At 38.4% G+C, this 14,425-nt stretch overlaps 1 protein-coding gene across 1 annotated transcript in view; it reads right to left on the minus strand.

Moving 5' to 3' along the window:
- Positions 1–14,425, minus strand: part of fstl1b (follistatin-like 1b) — a 63,468-nt gene that overhangs the window by 12,511 nt on the left and 36,532 nt on the right. The window contains exons 3-6 of the mRNA XM_027162606.2: positions 6,814–6,915; positions 5,053–5,182; positions 2,188–2,220; positions 347–477 (exon numbers count right to left, since the gene is read on the minus strand). Coding sequence (XP_027018407.1) covers positions 347–477; positions 2,188–2,220; positions 5,053–5,182; positions 6,814–6,915 — 396 coding nt within the window. The remainder of the gene's footprint in view (positions 1–346; positions 478–2,187; positions 2,221–5,052; positions 5,183–6,813; positions 6,916–14,425) is intronic.

The following is a 14,425-nucleotide window of genomic DNA, read 5'->3' on the forward strand; positions in this document are numbered from 1 at the left end:
TGGAGACTACCCTAGGGGCACCTATCCTGAGTCATGCAAAATGTGGAGACTAACCTGGGGATTAACCATGCAAGGAACACCCTAGACTAGTACCAGTCTATTGTAGGGCACAATCGTCCATTCACAGACTATGGACAATTTATAGAGGCCAATCAGCCTACAACTCCTAGAACTTATCCAGACTTCCAGGGAGAACAACGCATAAAGTGAACATGCAAACTCCACATACACGGTGTAGGTGTGAGGAGGTGGAGGCAAATGTGCCAACCACTTAGCCACCGTGCCATCAAAAAGGAATAGCAAATGCAAATAATTCAGGTTTGGATAAAAACGTCTTTAAATTCACCTTGAAATACTTGAGAAGGATGTCAGTGAAGTTGGAGCCTTTGGCGAACCAGCCATCTGGAACAACTTCCGTTTGCAGCCACTCGATCACACGCCTGCGCAGTTCGTTACGGTCACCCACATAGCAGACCACTGAAGACATATGGTAATTTAAACAAAATATATAAATAATACACACTGTAAGGAACTGAGACAATCCCCTGGCAGACCACCAGAGGGAGTATTGTTTGGTGTTTAGCTATAGTTTGTTTAAAGTCATGTGATTGTCAGTGTTTCTTATGATTTTTAACGAGTTGTTCCATATATATACACCTGTTCTAGTGTATTCGTCCCTGTCAATGTCTCATGTTGCGTTTTTGGTTCCAGGTTTTTGTGTATGTTTACTTTGTGTCATGATCAAATGTCTTGTTAAGTGTTTTACATGAATAAAAGCGTTATCCTGCACTTGGGTCTCATTGGCGGTTTCTACGAGAACGTGACACACATACTGGATATACTTTATTTCGCTTATATTAGTAGTTGGCACAAAGTGTTTTTCTGAGAGCAGAGTGGATTATCGTCAGGAATCGGTACTTTTAAAACACCAACAAATCTATCGTTACTCTCAGCAACATGTATCAAACACCAGAATCTGTTCTTGTACCTGTTGCTTTCTCCAGTTATTTTGCTTTTTAAAGTTAGGGATTTAAAGGGATGACATCAAGTAACCAGAAAAACTCCCTGACATGACACGAGGAAGTCAAACTGAGAAGGGAGCCTTTCCTCACCTGGGTGACACAAGGAGTCTGAGTAAGAGCATCAGCATATCATAACGTGTGTGTGTGTGTGTGTGCGTGTGTGTGCGTCTTGTACTTTTTCCATTCTTTCCATGTGTTTTGTTTTGCTTCTTGTCTTGTCTCCGATCCATTTGTCACTAATTGTGACCCTGACAGGTCATGATTTTTCTCACCGATCATTCTCAACCCACTTATAAATCTATGCAGCAATTTGTGTCTTTGTGTGTGATGTGTTCAGGGCGAAGTATACACTCAGTTTTGTTTAATTTGTGACTTCATCATACCTGAACCACTACCTGAACCTTCCTGCTTTTCAACCCTGTTTTTGCCTCACGTTCAAGGAGCTACAGTAATTGGTTGTCTTTACTAAAACATTTTCAATTGCACTTGTGTCCACACAGCCTGTCACGGTCCCTTACACCAAGCAGTTACTTTTTTAACCTGGTGAAGTTCGCCCTTTTTTCATGTTTGCGTGTTTCATGTCAAGTCAAAAAACTTTTATTGTCTTTTCAACCATATACGTAATGAGTTGTGCGACACAGCAATTGACTGAAATGTACAAGCCTACCATTTACTGTTTACTAATGCACTCCAATGTTGTTCTGCAATTTTGAGTGTAGATACAGTTACACTTTGACATGTTTCAGCATGATAAATTGCGATTACAAACCAAGGCAGGATTTGATACTACTCCTCAGTCGAGCCTGTGTTGTGCAAGAAAAGTCAGATCAAGTTCAAGGCCGGGATCACACGTGTCTGAGCCTTGCCTCTGATTTCACCAACACCACCTTGTGTGTGACTGCTTAAATAGCATAGGGGTCTGTAATTACATCTGTAGTTTAACTGTGTGCAACATCTCACATTGCATGCTTCACTCAAGTTGATCTTTAGCCTATAAACAATATACCACTATCAACAGATACGGTTCCTGTGTAAAAGGACTATAAAAATCTGTTTATTTATTTGCCTTATCTTCTCTATGAGCTCACTCTGCTGATCTTAAAGTAAACACAGGAACTGATCGGTTAATATGGAGGAGAGGAGAGATATCAGAGGTTACACTCACCTGGACTAGCAGCAGCTTTCTCTGTTTTCCTCTCTGCAAAAAAACAAAAAAACAAACAAAGAGAAATTCCTTTATTTCTGCAAAGAGGAACAAACATGCCTGGATTCAGGGCTTTGACTCAAATGTCCATGAACGTGATGCTTTTGGTCACTGAGATTTGTTAAATAGAAGTTTGTGGCAAAACTTCAATAACCAAGAAACAGAAATTGCATTAATGTTACTAATAGCATTAATATGCAATTTATGTAGTTTATTTTAAAATGCTGTCTGAACAAAATACTGCTACAGGTACAGTACTGTACATACTGAGGCTGCTTTATCCACTGGAAAAATGTGCAAGACCTATTTTTATTTTCAAATAATGAAAGATTTCCATTAGCACCTCTAGACCTTTCTTGGAGCATCCTAGACCTTTTTGGGAACAACATTAAGCTTTCACAGAAGAAACACTAAACTTTTCGGGAGTACCCCTACAACATTCTAGTAAGTCTCTAGACTTTTCCAGGAGTATCATAAACTTTTCCGAAAGTACCCCTAGAGTTTTCCAGAAGCACCTCTAGATTTGTCTGGGAGCAACACTAGACTCTTTCAAGAACATCCTACACTACAATGCAAGCACCCATACACTTTTCCTGACGCAACCTAGACTTTTCTGGAAGTACCACTATACTATTGAAGTAGCACTCCTGGGCTTTTCTGGGAAAAATCTGCTTATTATACAACAATTTTTGACAATAAATCACATTGCGAGTAAATACTCATGCACAAAAGCATTAAGTTACATAATATCTAACAGACACATGTGACCAACCACTCAGAAGTCCCTTTAACACAGAGCTTTGAATGGTGTTTTGAACGATGTTCTGTCAATAAACCATACTTTATAATAGACACAGGAAACACCATCTGAGAAAGGTACAGAGTGATCCGGTAACATGCTATAAATGCTGTTTGGGATCTGACAGAACAGCCTGCATTTAACCTCGGGTAATGACTTTATGCTGATCAGTCCAGCAGCTTCATGCCGGTTCCAGTGTTTTGATATCTGTCCAACTCCGCTTACTGATAATTCAGTATTTCTGTCATAAAGTAAAATAAAAATCTTGTAATAATCAGTAATAATCAAATGTCCACGAGATTGAATGTACCACAGCAGACATTACCACTGCAGCTCTTGCAGTAACTGCACAATTAGATTATTTAATACAATATTGAGATCAGTGGAGATTCTCGTTTGTGGCCATGTTACATTATTCTAAATTTACATTTGATTATAAAAATTTGGGCAAACAGCCTGTCTAAAAACAGCTGCCAGAGTTTAGTTCCTCTCCCACAGCACAGTAAGTGCAGGTTTATAAAGAAACTAAGATCAGTCTGCTCTAAAGATCAGACTATACACAAGAGAGAAATAAAAAATGATTCCAAATATTACTAACAACTATTTAGATGTTAGGCTTGTTATTTAAATGAACACATTAATATTCTTTCTTGTAACGACAACATTCGCACTTTCTCTTATAAACCACAAGAAGGCGCCATCCAAACTATTTACACCACGCTCTCTTTACCACGTTGTGAACTATTGTCAGCTAACAATTCGATTTTAAGTCGTTATTGTTTATTGTTGTTCTGTCACTATGATCTGATATTCCGTATTGTCCTCTGGATTTTGAGCTAGTTTTGTTATTTTGATTTGTTCTTTGTGCTGACAGATTACTCTGGTTTATGGACCTTTTTGCCTGTTTCTTTTACCTCACTTTCTGCCTGATGTTTCCTCTGTGTTTGCTTAGCGATTTCTTACATAAATCCGTGCATAAATCAGTGTCACATTGCTATTTACTGAAACCTTTTTTAATCAACATCATATAATATGTTTATTAAACTTTCTCCATTAGATACACGTTATATGCTACTTGTAAATACACTGAAATTTGGATTAAACACATTTAATTCAAATTGGATTATAATTATAAATGTGATCGTGGTAAAGTATTGATTTCCATCATGGTAACTGCAAGTCTTGAACCACTGAGGGTCTTCAGATACTGAGAACCACATAGCTTTATATCATCCTAGAGATATAATCAGTAACTTTTTCTTTAACCTCCTGAGACCCGTATGCTACTGTTGTGTGCATTACAATTTCTAATGACTGATTCTCTTAATTCATAGCTCATAACTATTAATTTAATCAGTGTTTTCAAGGAAGCAGTTTCGCAAAAGAATTATACCTTACAGTCCCCATATAAGGTTGGAACAATAAATACAGTATATATAGACAATGAAGTTGTGAGAAAATGTTATGTCCTCATATGAAAAGTGGTACTTTGGGGCAGCGTGGGAAAGCTTATTCATAAACAAAAAAATAGATGAAATGACCTCTAAGGTGCTGATACATGCAAGAAATCGAATGAAATGTCCTTTGGCCTACATGTAAGAGGTTATGATGAAGTGGAATCTAGGGCACACATGTGGCATGGAATATGTGAAGCAGTGCCCTATAGGGTTCCCCAATGTGAAGGAAACATGATGAAGTGCCCTCTAGGATGCCCCTTTCAGAAAAGAAAACAAGATAATGTGCACTACAGGTTACAACTATCTAAAACACAACCCAATAAAGTGCCTTACATATATTGTAAATATCTGATGAAGTTCCCTTTAGGCTCCTCTATGTTTGAGAAATTCAGACAAAAAATTACAAGACAAGATGCAGTGCCCCATAGGCTCCCTACGTGTGAAATGCCCCATAGGATCCCTCTTGGCCCTGTTCTGCAGCAATACACAGACCATTAACCATAGTTTAGTTCGGTCTCACATTTACATGCCTTTTGGCCCATGCTACTGTCCCATGCTCTATCCTCTCACCTCTGCAGTGGCCGTCATGTGCCACCTGGATCTTGAGTCCGGTAAGGCAGGCGTCTCTGTGGAGCTCGCAGTGGTTTCTGTATGTTTTCCCATTACTGCCACACACAGAGCGCTTGTGAGGTTTACATTGCTGAGAGAGAACACACACACACACACACACACACACACACACACACACACACACACACACACACACACACACACACACACAGAAATGCTCAGAGTCATTTGGTTTCTTAAAGGCATCCTCATAATTCCTTATCATAATTCATAATAAAAATGCTCAGAGTCATTTGGTTTCTTAAAGGCATCCTCATAATTCCTTATCATAATAAAAAACTAGATTTAAACGCATTTGTGTCTCTTTGGTTTAAAATTGATTGATAAAAAACAGCTGACAGCCCTGTAATGAATTGTAGAAACCATGAGAAAAATGAGAAGAAGAAATAAAACATATTGCCTCTGCAACATACTGTGTTCTCTCACGGGTAAAAAACAACATCAACCCTCTAGTTTTTATTTAATCTTTAAACAACAGAGAGAGAGAGAGAGAGAGAGAGAGAGAGAGAGAGAGAGAGAGAGAGAGAGAGAGAGAGAGAGAGAGAGAGAGAGAAAAGCTAACAAGCACATTAAATCCACAATCTGGTACAATTTCATGAAATATGGAGTAACTGCAAGTAAATGAGCCGTTTTATTTTCCTTCCTTAAATACACAATATGGAAGTTTTGCACTGAGCATAGGTATATTTAGGAGCAGCAAGAATATTTCACTCATTCTACAGACAGACAAAAAGAAAGAAAGAAAGAAAGAAAGAAAGGAAGAAAGAAAGAAAGAAAGAAATACAAGAAAACTGGCAGGTTTCCTCTTAATGCTATAACAGATATTAATTCCTCTGAGTTTGGTGGCTAAACATTAACTAATAAAAAAGAGGCCAATAAATCTGTGATATTATTAGTATTCAGTACTCGCTACAGCTACAGTCAGTCAGAGAAGCTTGTAATGTTCCAGCACATTCATATTCAGTGTTTTATGTAGCTGAGTGTGAGATTTATCATCAGTTTAATGCTGGTTTCATTCCCATAGATAGAACAAGACCGTTTGTACCGAAATGCTATTAATTTCCATGCAGTTTTGTTGTATTCTTGTATTTCTCACACTGTATTTCTGCTTTCTTTTCTTAATCCATTCCTTACTTTATTAAATGTTTTTGTAAATACAAAGTGAGCTTAATGTGAGCTTATAGCTGTTCATAATATAGCTCATTGTTCTGTTGATGCTAAACATCAGATTAAATGTCATGGCACATAACGTCCAGCACTAAGATCTTAAAGTCTTAAATTATTGTCATATGAAAAGTATTTAAAATAAATAAATAAATAAATATTGTGTGGGCACGGTGGCTTAGTGGTTAGCACGTTTGCCTCACACCTCCAGGGTTGGGGGTTCGATTCCCGCCTCCGCCTTGTGTGTGTGGAGTTTGCATGTTCTCCCCGTGCCTCGGGGGTTTCCTCCAGGTACTCCGGTTTCCTCCCCCGGTCCAAAGACATGCATGGTAGGTTGATTGGCATCTCTGGAAAATTGTCCGTAGTGTGTGAGTGAATGTGAGTGTGTGTGCCCTGCGATGAATTGGCACTCCGTCCAGGGTGTATCCTGCCTCGATGCCTGATGACGCCTGAGATAGGCACAGGCTCTGCATGACCCGAGAAGTTCGGATAAGCGGTAGAAAATGAATGAATGAATAAATATTGTCTACTTCTTACCTCGATACACAAGCAGGTTGGCTCGCCTTTCTCTGTTACTGTACACTCCCTCCCAGCACCACAGAACACATTAGCACACACCTTCGACTTGCTCTGAGGCTCCTGCAGAGAAACACACACAAACACACACATTATTTATACAGATATATACTATAACTATATATGTATATGCAAATTTTTGTCTCTCAAAAGGCTTTCTGGATGTTTATCCTTCATTATTGGATAATTATTTGTTAATATACACTTATAGCATTCACAAACATAAACTGAAGTCAAGAAAACACCCTCATACTCTCACAAATCAGCAACGGATCCATATGGCTCTGTTGCAGAGGAGTTAATGTGGGTGTTAGAGCAAAAAAAAAACAGTATGAGGGTTTTTTAGTTAGATATAGTGCTCTTGGTTTAAATCTTCAACAAGGAAAAGTATAAATGATGCTGAATGTTGCTTCATTCTTTTTATACATACTAAATGTTATGTACTTTAAGCTTGGCTGATTATTCTCACCCAGACGATGCATGTTGAAAAGAGTTTTAATTGGGATCCATTACACGAGCTCGACACTAGATGGAGAAATTGTATAAGAAAGAAAAATAAAAACCGTCGCTCATTTGATTTCCTGTCTAACTCCACGGAGAGCTGCACTTCTCAGAACTAGAGGTGTTTCTCAAACCTGCAGCACAATTCCACATCTGGATAATTAACTCTCCTTGGAGAGCTTGTTAGTGAAAGCGGTGCTGGGATGGAGTGTGTGCTTTGCACTGGGCCTTTAGGAGATGAGCTAACAAGGGTTCTTCATAACATCATGGGAACAACTATTCAAACTATCAGGATTTACAAAGTCGTCACGTGTTTAAAAAGAAGATTACATGAGTCTATACGCATATTTTATTAGTTTATAGCTCTGTGGTGGGGAAATCAAAAGCCTACAATGGGTTATTATATTATTATTTAAACAACATATTATTCTTAGAAATAATTCGTCTTTAAAATACAAATAATTGAAATAAATCGAATTTAAATTATTTTTACATTTCAGGTAACATCATAAAAAAAATAAATGTATGCTAAGTATTTGTGTATGAATTATTATAAGAATATTTGATTGAAGTAATTTTTTTAGATTATATTAGGTTAAAAAAAAAACTTAAATATATAGAATAAGCAAAATAAATAATGAGGAACCGATACAGCAGCTCATAATGCACACCTTCACTCATAACCTCTGACGCTATCTCTGAGTCTAATTCACGTGATCCAAATAAAATGTTATGCCTAATGACCTTATGTTTCCATTTTACATATATCATCTTATATATGTAAAATGGTTTGTTTTTATATTCGAGCGACTTGAAAGAGCGACCTGACGGATCTGATGGTTTGAAATTACAGTCGAAAACCAAACCACAGGAAACCCACACACGTGTAGACACACAAAGTGGTCACATACACACACACACACACACACACACACACAATCCCAGGAGGGAGGACAAATATCACTCTCTATAAATGGCAGAACTCTCTCTGCTTCCCGCAAACTCCCATCAGGCCGCCTGCCTCTTGTTACCCTGACAACAGGATGTTCTCCTTGAAAAGAAGGGCACATGGGGTATAAAGCGTTTCCCTCCTGCTCTGAAACAAATGGCACTCTTCTGGGGGCGGGAAACTGTGCTTGAATCACATACAGCATGGCCGAGCTTTCAGCTGGAGCTCAGCAGCTAGTGAAGCAGGAGACAGACTTATCAAAACATGTTGTCGCGAAACAGAGTTCGAAAAGTGCCATCGCAGCAAAAAAATTAGTTACTTTATTATTTTACAGCAAGGAAACACACACACACACACACACACACATCCATCTTTCTGTGACCATAAAGGAACAGCAATATCAATGTCTCTTATTTAAAGCTTTCCTATGTTCATGAGGTTCATAGATTATTTGTGGCATTAATAATAAAGAAAGACGTAACAAAGCGGTTTTCATGTAGATATTAACCACATCATGTTTTGTAATCCGCTCGTTCTAACACGTTATCGTTACTATAGTAACAACCCGTTCACTAGTACTTTTATCGCAAAAGCTCCACAAACATCAAATGGAAATGATGAATGACCTAAAAATGTCATTTAACAAAGAAAAACACAGCATCGTTTTCTCTATTCAGGTGTTTATTAAACGTTCAGGGATGGTTTTCTGATTTTTACTTAATTATTAACTTAAAGATAGAGAGAAAATAATGTAATAATGTAACTGAGAACAGTAAATTGTTTTATGGAAATTAAATCAAGCGATAAACTGAAAAGTATGTTGTGCTACAAGCATGAGAGTGATATAAAATACTTCAAATCAGGACATTATTGAAATGTAACAGATGAAAATATGCAGTCTTTGATTATTTTCCCATCCTAAGATGCAATATTCCTTATAGATACAGTGAATGATGTCACAAATTACTTGTTAAAGAGTAAAATAATCAGATATCACCAACTCATATACCATTAAACATCTTTACATTTTTACTTTTTCCCCAGAGGCCAAAAAACTGAAATTGTTCTTGTCATAAAGTCGATGCTCACCGCTCAATTTTTTTGTCATGTCACACTCTTCAATGGTGTTTACTGACTCATATGAAAGCTGACGGTTTTTCATTAACATTTCTGTATATCTGTGTTTAACTAGCCTAAAATATTGTATATTGGATTTAAATGTTTTTATGGTTTTTTTTAGCTTTATTATAAAAAAAGATTTTTTATGGAGAAATTTTTTTTTTTTAGGTGTAAATAATTTCTTTTCTATTTTGTTTCCAGCCAGCAAATATAATATCGTGAAATAAATCTCAATGCCCCAACTTGTGCCCTGTGTACAGTGCAGAAGGATGTTATTATATATATTTATATATAGTCATATATTTCATGGTCAGGTCTTCATCACCGGTCATTTGGGTGGGTCTGTGGCGAATTCCTGTAATTACGCTGACCCATTAGTTTCTCGGGAGCTCTTAGCGGCTTCATTCCTCTCGAATGCAAACTGTTGTAGAAAGGACATTATTTACGTTTACATTATTTCCTGTCAGCCAAATGAGGATGAGGTTCCCTTCTGAGTCTGGTTCCTCTCAGGGTTTCTTCCTCATATCATCTCAAGGAGTTTTTATTTGCCACCTTCACCTCAGGCTTGTTCATTAGGTATAAATAGTAATTTGCTGATTTGAGACATTGTGAATTGTTTCACTAAAAGTGAGCACCAGTTTAAAGCACAGTACTGTAATCTCAAACTGTCACTGCTGGGTCGTTAACTCTGGTCTCTCAGAGCAACTTGAAGTTGCTTTGGATAAAATGATTATATTATAACAAAGGAATACTATAAAATGCAGAGAGGAAAAAAGCATCATTTTTCCAGAACAAAAGACTAGCGTTTGTCAGTGGATGAGATCCCAGATGTGGACCAATCAATACCAAGAAAACAGTAAGGAACAAACTCACAGTGACTAGCCAGTGTTAGCTGAGATGGATTAGCTAGTTAGCTAAAATAGATGAACCAGGATGTATTCGCTAGATTTACAGCTCAAAAGAGTTAAAGCTAAAAATGGATTAGACAAAGTTAACCAGAAAGGGTTAGCAAGAGCTAGTTAAAATGGATTAGCCAGAGTTAGCCTAGATGGATTAGGCTATTACAGTATTTACAGTAGCTGTAAATGTAGCTGTAGCTTAAATGTATTAGACAGAGGGGGGTATGGTGGCTTAGTGGTTAGCACGTTCGCCTCACACCTCCAGGGTTGGGGATTCGATTCCCACCTCCGCCTTGTTCTCCCCGTGCCTCGGGGGTTTCCTCCGGGTACTCCGGTTTCCTCCCCGGTCCAAACACATGCATGGTAGGTTGACTAGCATCTCTGGAAAATTGTCCGTAGTGTGTGTGTGTGTGATAGGCACAGGCTCCTCGTGAATGAATGAATGAATATTAGACAGAATTAACCAGAATGGATTAGCTAAAGTTAGCTAAAATGGATTTAGATTTAACCAGGATGTATTAGATAAAGTTAACTCAAATCGATTAGTCCGAGTTATTCAGGATGAATTAGTCAGAGTTAGCCAGGACACTCAGCCAAGGTGGATAGCACTAGTTTCAGATTTGCTGCTAGGCAAACACAATATTTTTTTTTTGAGAAAAGCTCTACCACTTCATCCCACCTCTTTTTATGAAAGATTTTTCCTTCTAAACTGTGTGATCAGCCATGCCTCATGATTATTTCCACCCTTCTGGGCAAAATTTCCCCAAAACATTAACAACATAACCATTAGTGTAAATGTTTAATATGATGGAGTGAGTATCATTCTGAGCACTCTCTCCCGAGATGGGAAATGATGCCTTAATGACACACGAGTCATCATGCCTACAGAAGAGAAGTGAGCTGTAGAGGGCAGCACTGAGCCATCAGGAAGTAATCATTGTCCTCACTGTATGAACACACTGAATGTACGTACAAGTGTTTCAGGCGATTTCCTTCTTTTTCCCTCACCTTCACTCCCGATTCTTCTCTAATATTTTATGTTTTTATGATTTGGTCACTATGTTCTGATGAATGGTCTGGATTTTTCATTTATTCTATTCAAAATACAAAGTATTTGCAGTGAGCCTCACTGTACACCTTTTTTTAAACCTACATTTATTTTACTTTTTATGTTGTATCTCAGCTTCAGCTTCTACTTCAAATCTGTTCAAAAGTCAAGGCCCATTTTCTTCATTCCTTCTTCTGTTTGATCGTTCATTCTCTCTCTTTCTCTCTCTCCAGTGATGGTAGCTTCCCTGCTTCTCTGCACGCTGGACCAGCTGTTATGATGAAAAGCAGACACCTTAGAGGTGCAATAGTCTGCATATTTTAACATTTACTTGCCAAAAAACAAGGAAAAATGCTTTAATTTTTTTTAAATCTACCTTCTGTTCTGTTAGTGTTTGGATGAGCTTCTTACTATTATGTTAGATAGAAGCACCCTAGCGCTCCATCACTCCAATCCCATTGCACTCTTAATCAACAATGCCAAGTGCAGCCAGTTAATTTCCATTCATTCATTTTCTACCGCTTATCCGAACTTCTCGGGTCACGGGGAGCCTGTGCCTATCTCAGGCGTCATCGGGCATCGAGGCAGGATACACCTTGGACGGAGTGCCAACCCATCACAGGGCACACACACTCTCATTCACTCACACACACACACACACACACACTACGGACAATTTTCCAGAGATGCCAATCAACCTACCATGCATTTCTTTGGACCGGGGGAGGAAACCGGAGTACCCGGAGGAAACCCCCGAGGCACGGGGAGAACATGCAAACTCCACACACACTGGAGGTGTGAGGCAAACATGCTAACCACTAAGCCTCCGTGCCCCTAAAAAAATAAAAAATAAATAAAATAAAATAAAAAATCAATCAATCATTGCTTTGAAAAACTAAAAAAAAAAACAGAATAAACCCTGGCAGTGCGTTTCCAAGAGGGGGAAGAAGCTGGACATGAAATTAGCGATCTGTGTGAGTTATCTGACTTATCGACTTTACATTCAGAATTAAGCGCCTACATTTTTTCCATTACACAAAAAAAGCCACCAACTGCACTTGAATGTCTCTGCGAACTATTATAAGGTGAACTTTGCATGTTTATAGAGTTGTAACTCAGCATTCCAGCAGCTGGATATCTGCATGAGCTTAAAAGATCAACTAACAGACACAGTGTGAGTTTTGTCAGAAACAGATCACAGCTCCAAGTGATAAATTGGTAACGTGAAAGCTGTCATATGGACTAAAAAGAACGACATGGTGCCGACTACCTGTAGGAGGTGGAGTGAGTTTGGTTGCACTGGAACTGTGTTGGGATTCCCATGAATGTCAACACAACTCCATTGACACCACAACACTTTTTGTGAGCAGCCGAAATCTGCATTCTCATGGACAACTGAGGAATTACTGAGCAGGAAACACAGACTCAACTGTCATTCACTCTGCAATGCATAATAAAAAAAATGATATATGATGAGTTGATATGATCGTGTTCTCCATGCACGTGAGGACATAAAACGAACAGAAGTGCACAAGGATTCGATACAATAATATGAGTCTAAAACAACAACAAACCTGCCCAGAGTGAAACCCACCTTACTGTAAAATACTGGGGGCGGAGCTTTGTGGAAAGGGGCGGGATTGTTCCAATGTCAACTTTGAATAATATTAGCCAATACAACTTTAAAGCGCTCTCTCAAATTGTCGTACAACAAAAATTCTTTGTTCGGTCTGTTTATAAAAAAGGCGATCTTAAATATAGGTGAAGTCCAGGCAAGAAACATTATTTAGTAATAAATGAATGTAGTGCTGTGGAAAATAAGTGGCTTTCACATCAGGTTTTTATCACTACCTCAGGAAACATCTGTTATCTCATGCAGTTGTATTTGCTCGCCTCTGGAAATTAATTAGTGGCAGCATCTGGGGGTTTAACTGCTTTGTCTATCAGCTGATTAATAAATTGTGATCCTTGTTCTTCTTTACATAAATGTCAGAGACTGTGCTACGGAAAAACTGGCTTCGGCTTTATTAAACAAAAGAGGCTGCACTCACCACAACAATATCAGTCTTCCTGACTGTACTAAACATCCCTTCATCCATCCATCCATCCATCCATCCATCCATCCACCTATCCATCCATCCCATCCGACCATATATCAATCCTTCCATTCATACATCAACCATCCAACTATGCATCCATCTATCCATCCACCCATCCACCATCCATTAATCCATCCATCCATCATCCTCCCATCCGACCATATATCAATCCATCCATCAACCATCAATCATCATCCCATCCGACCATATATCAATCCATCCATCAACCATCAATCATTCCTCTATCCATCCATCCATCCATCCTCCCATCCAACTATATATCAATCCATCCATCCATCCATCCATCATCCTCCCATCCGACCATATGTCAATCCATCCATCAACCATCAATCATTCCTCTATCCATCCATCCATCCATCCATCCATCCATCCATCCTCCCATCCAACTATATATCAATCCATCCATCCATCCATCCATCCATCCATCCATCCATCCATCCATCCATCCATCATCCTCCCATCCGACCATATACCAATCCATCCATCAATCATCAATCATTCCTCCATCCATCCATCCATCCATCCATCCATCCATCCATCCATCCATCCATCCATCCATCCATCCAATTATGATTCTTTCATATAATACACATTCTTTTGATTTTTTTACTTCATGATTTACAAAAGCAAAGGTACTATCCCCCTCTTCCCCCCCAACTCTACATATCTTTTAGTTCAATCTAATATTGTCTTATAATTTCTATTTGTCTGCTTTTCCCTGAGACAGCCCAAGCCTCAGTGCCTGAGTGTCAGGCAATTTAATTTCTTTTTGACTTTCTGACTGTACTTTAAACCCCCTTTCTTTCTTTCTTTCTTTCTTTCTTTCTTTCTTTCTTTCTTTCTTTCTTTCTTTCTTTCTTTCTTTCTTTATCTGATCCTTTTATTTTACTTCTATGTTTTCAAGAAAAACTATCCTTTCTTTAATGTTTTTCCTTTC

This window comes from Tachysurus fulvidraco, chromosome 6, assembly GCF_022655615.1.
Source record: "Tachysurus fulvidraco isolate hzauxx_2018 chromosome 6, HZAU_PFXX_2.0, whole genome shotgun sequence".
Taxonomy (NCBI): Eukaryota; Metazoa; Chordata; class Actinopteri; order Siluriformes; family Bagridae; genus Tachysurus; species Tachysurus fulvidraco.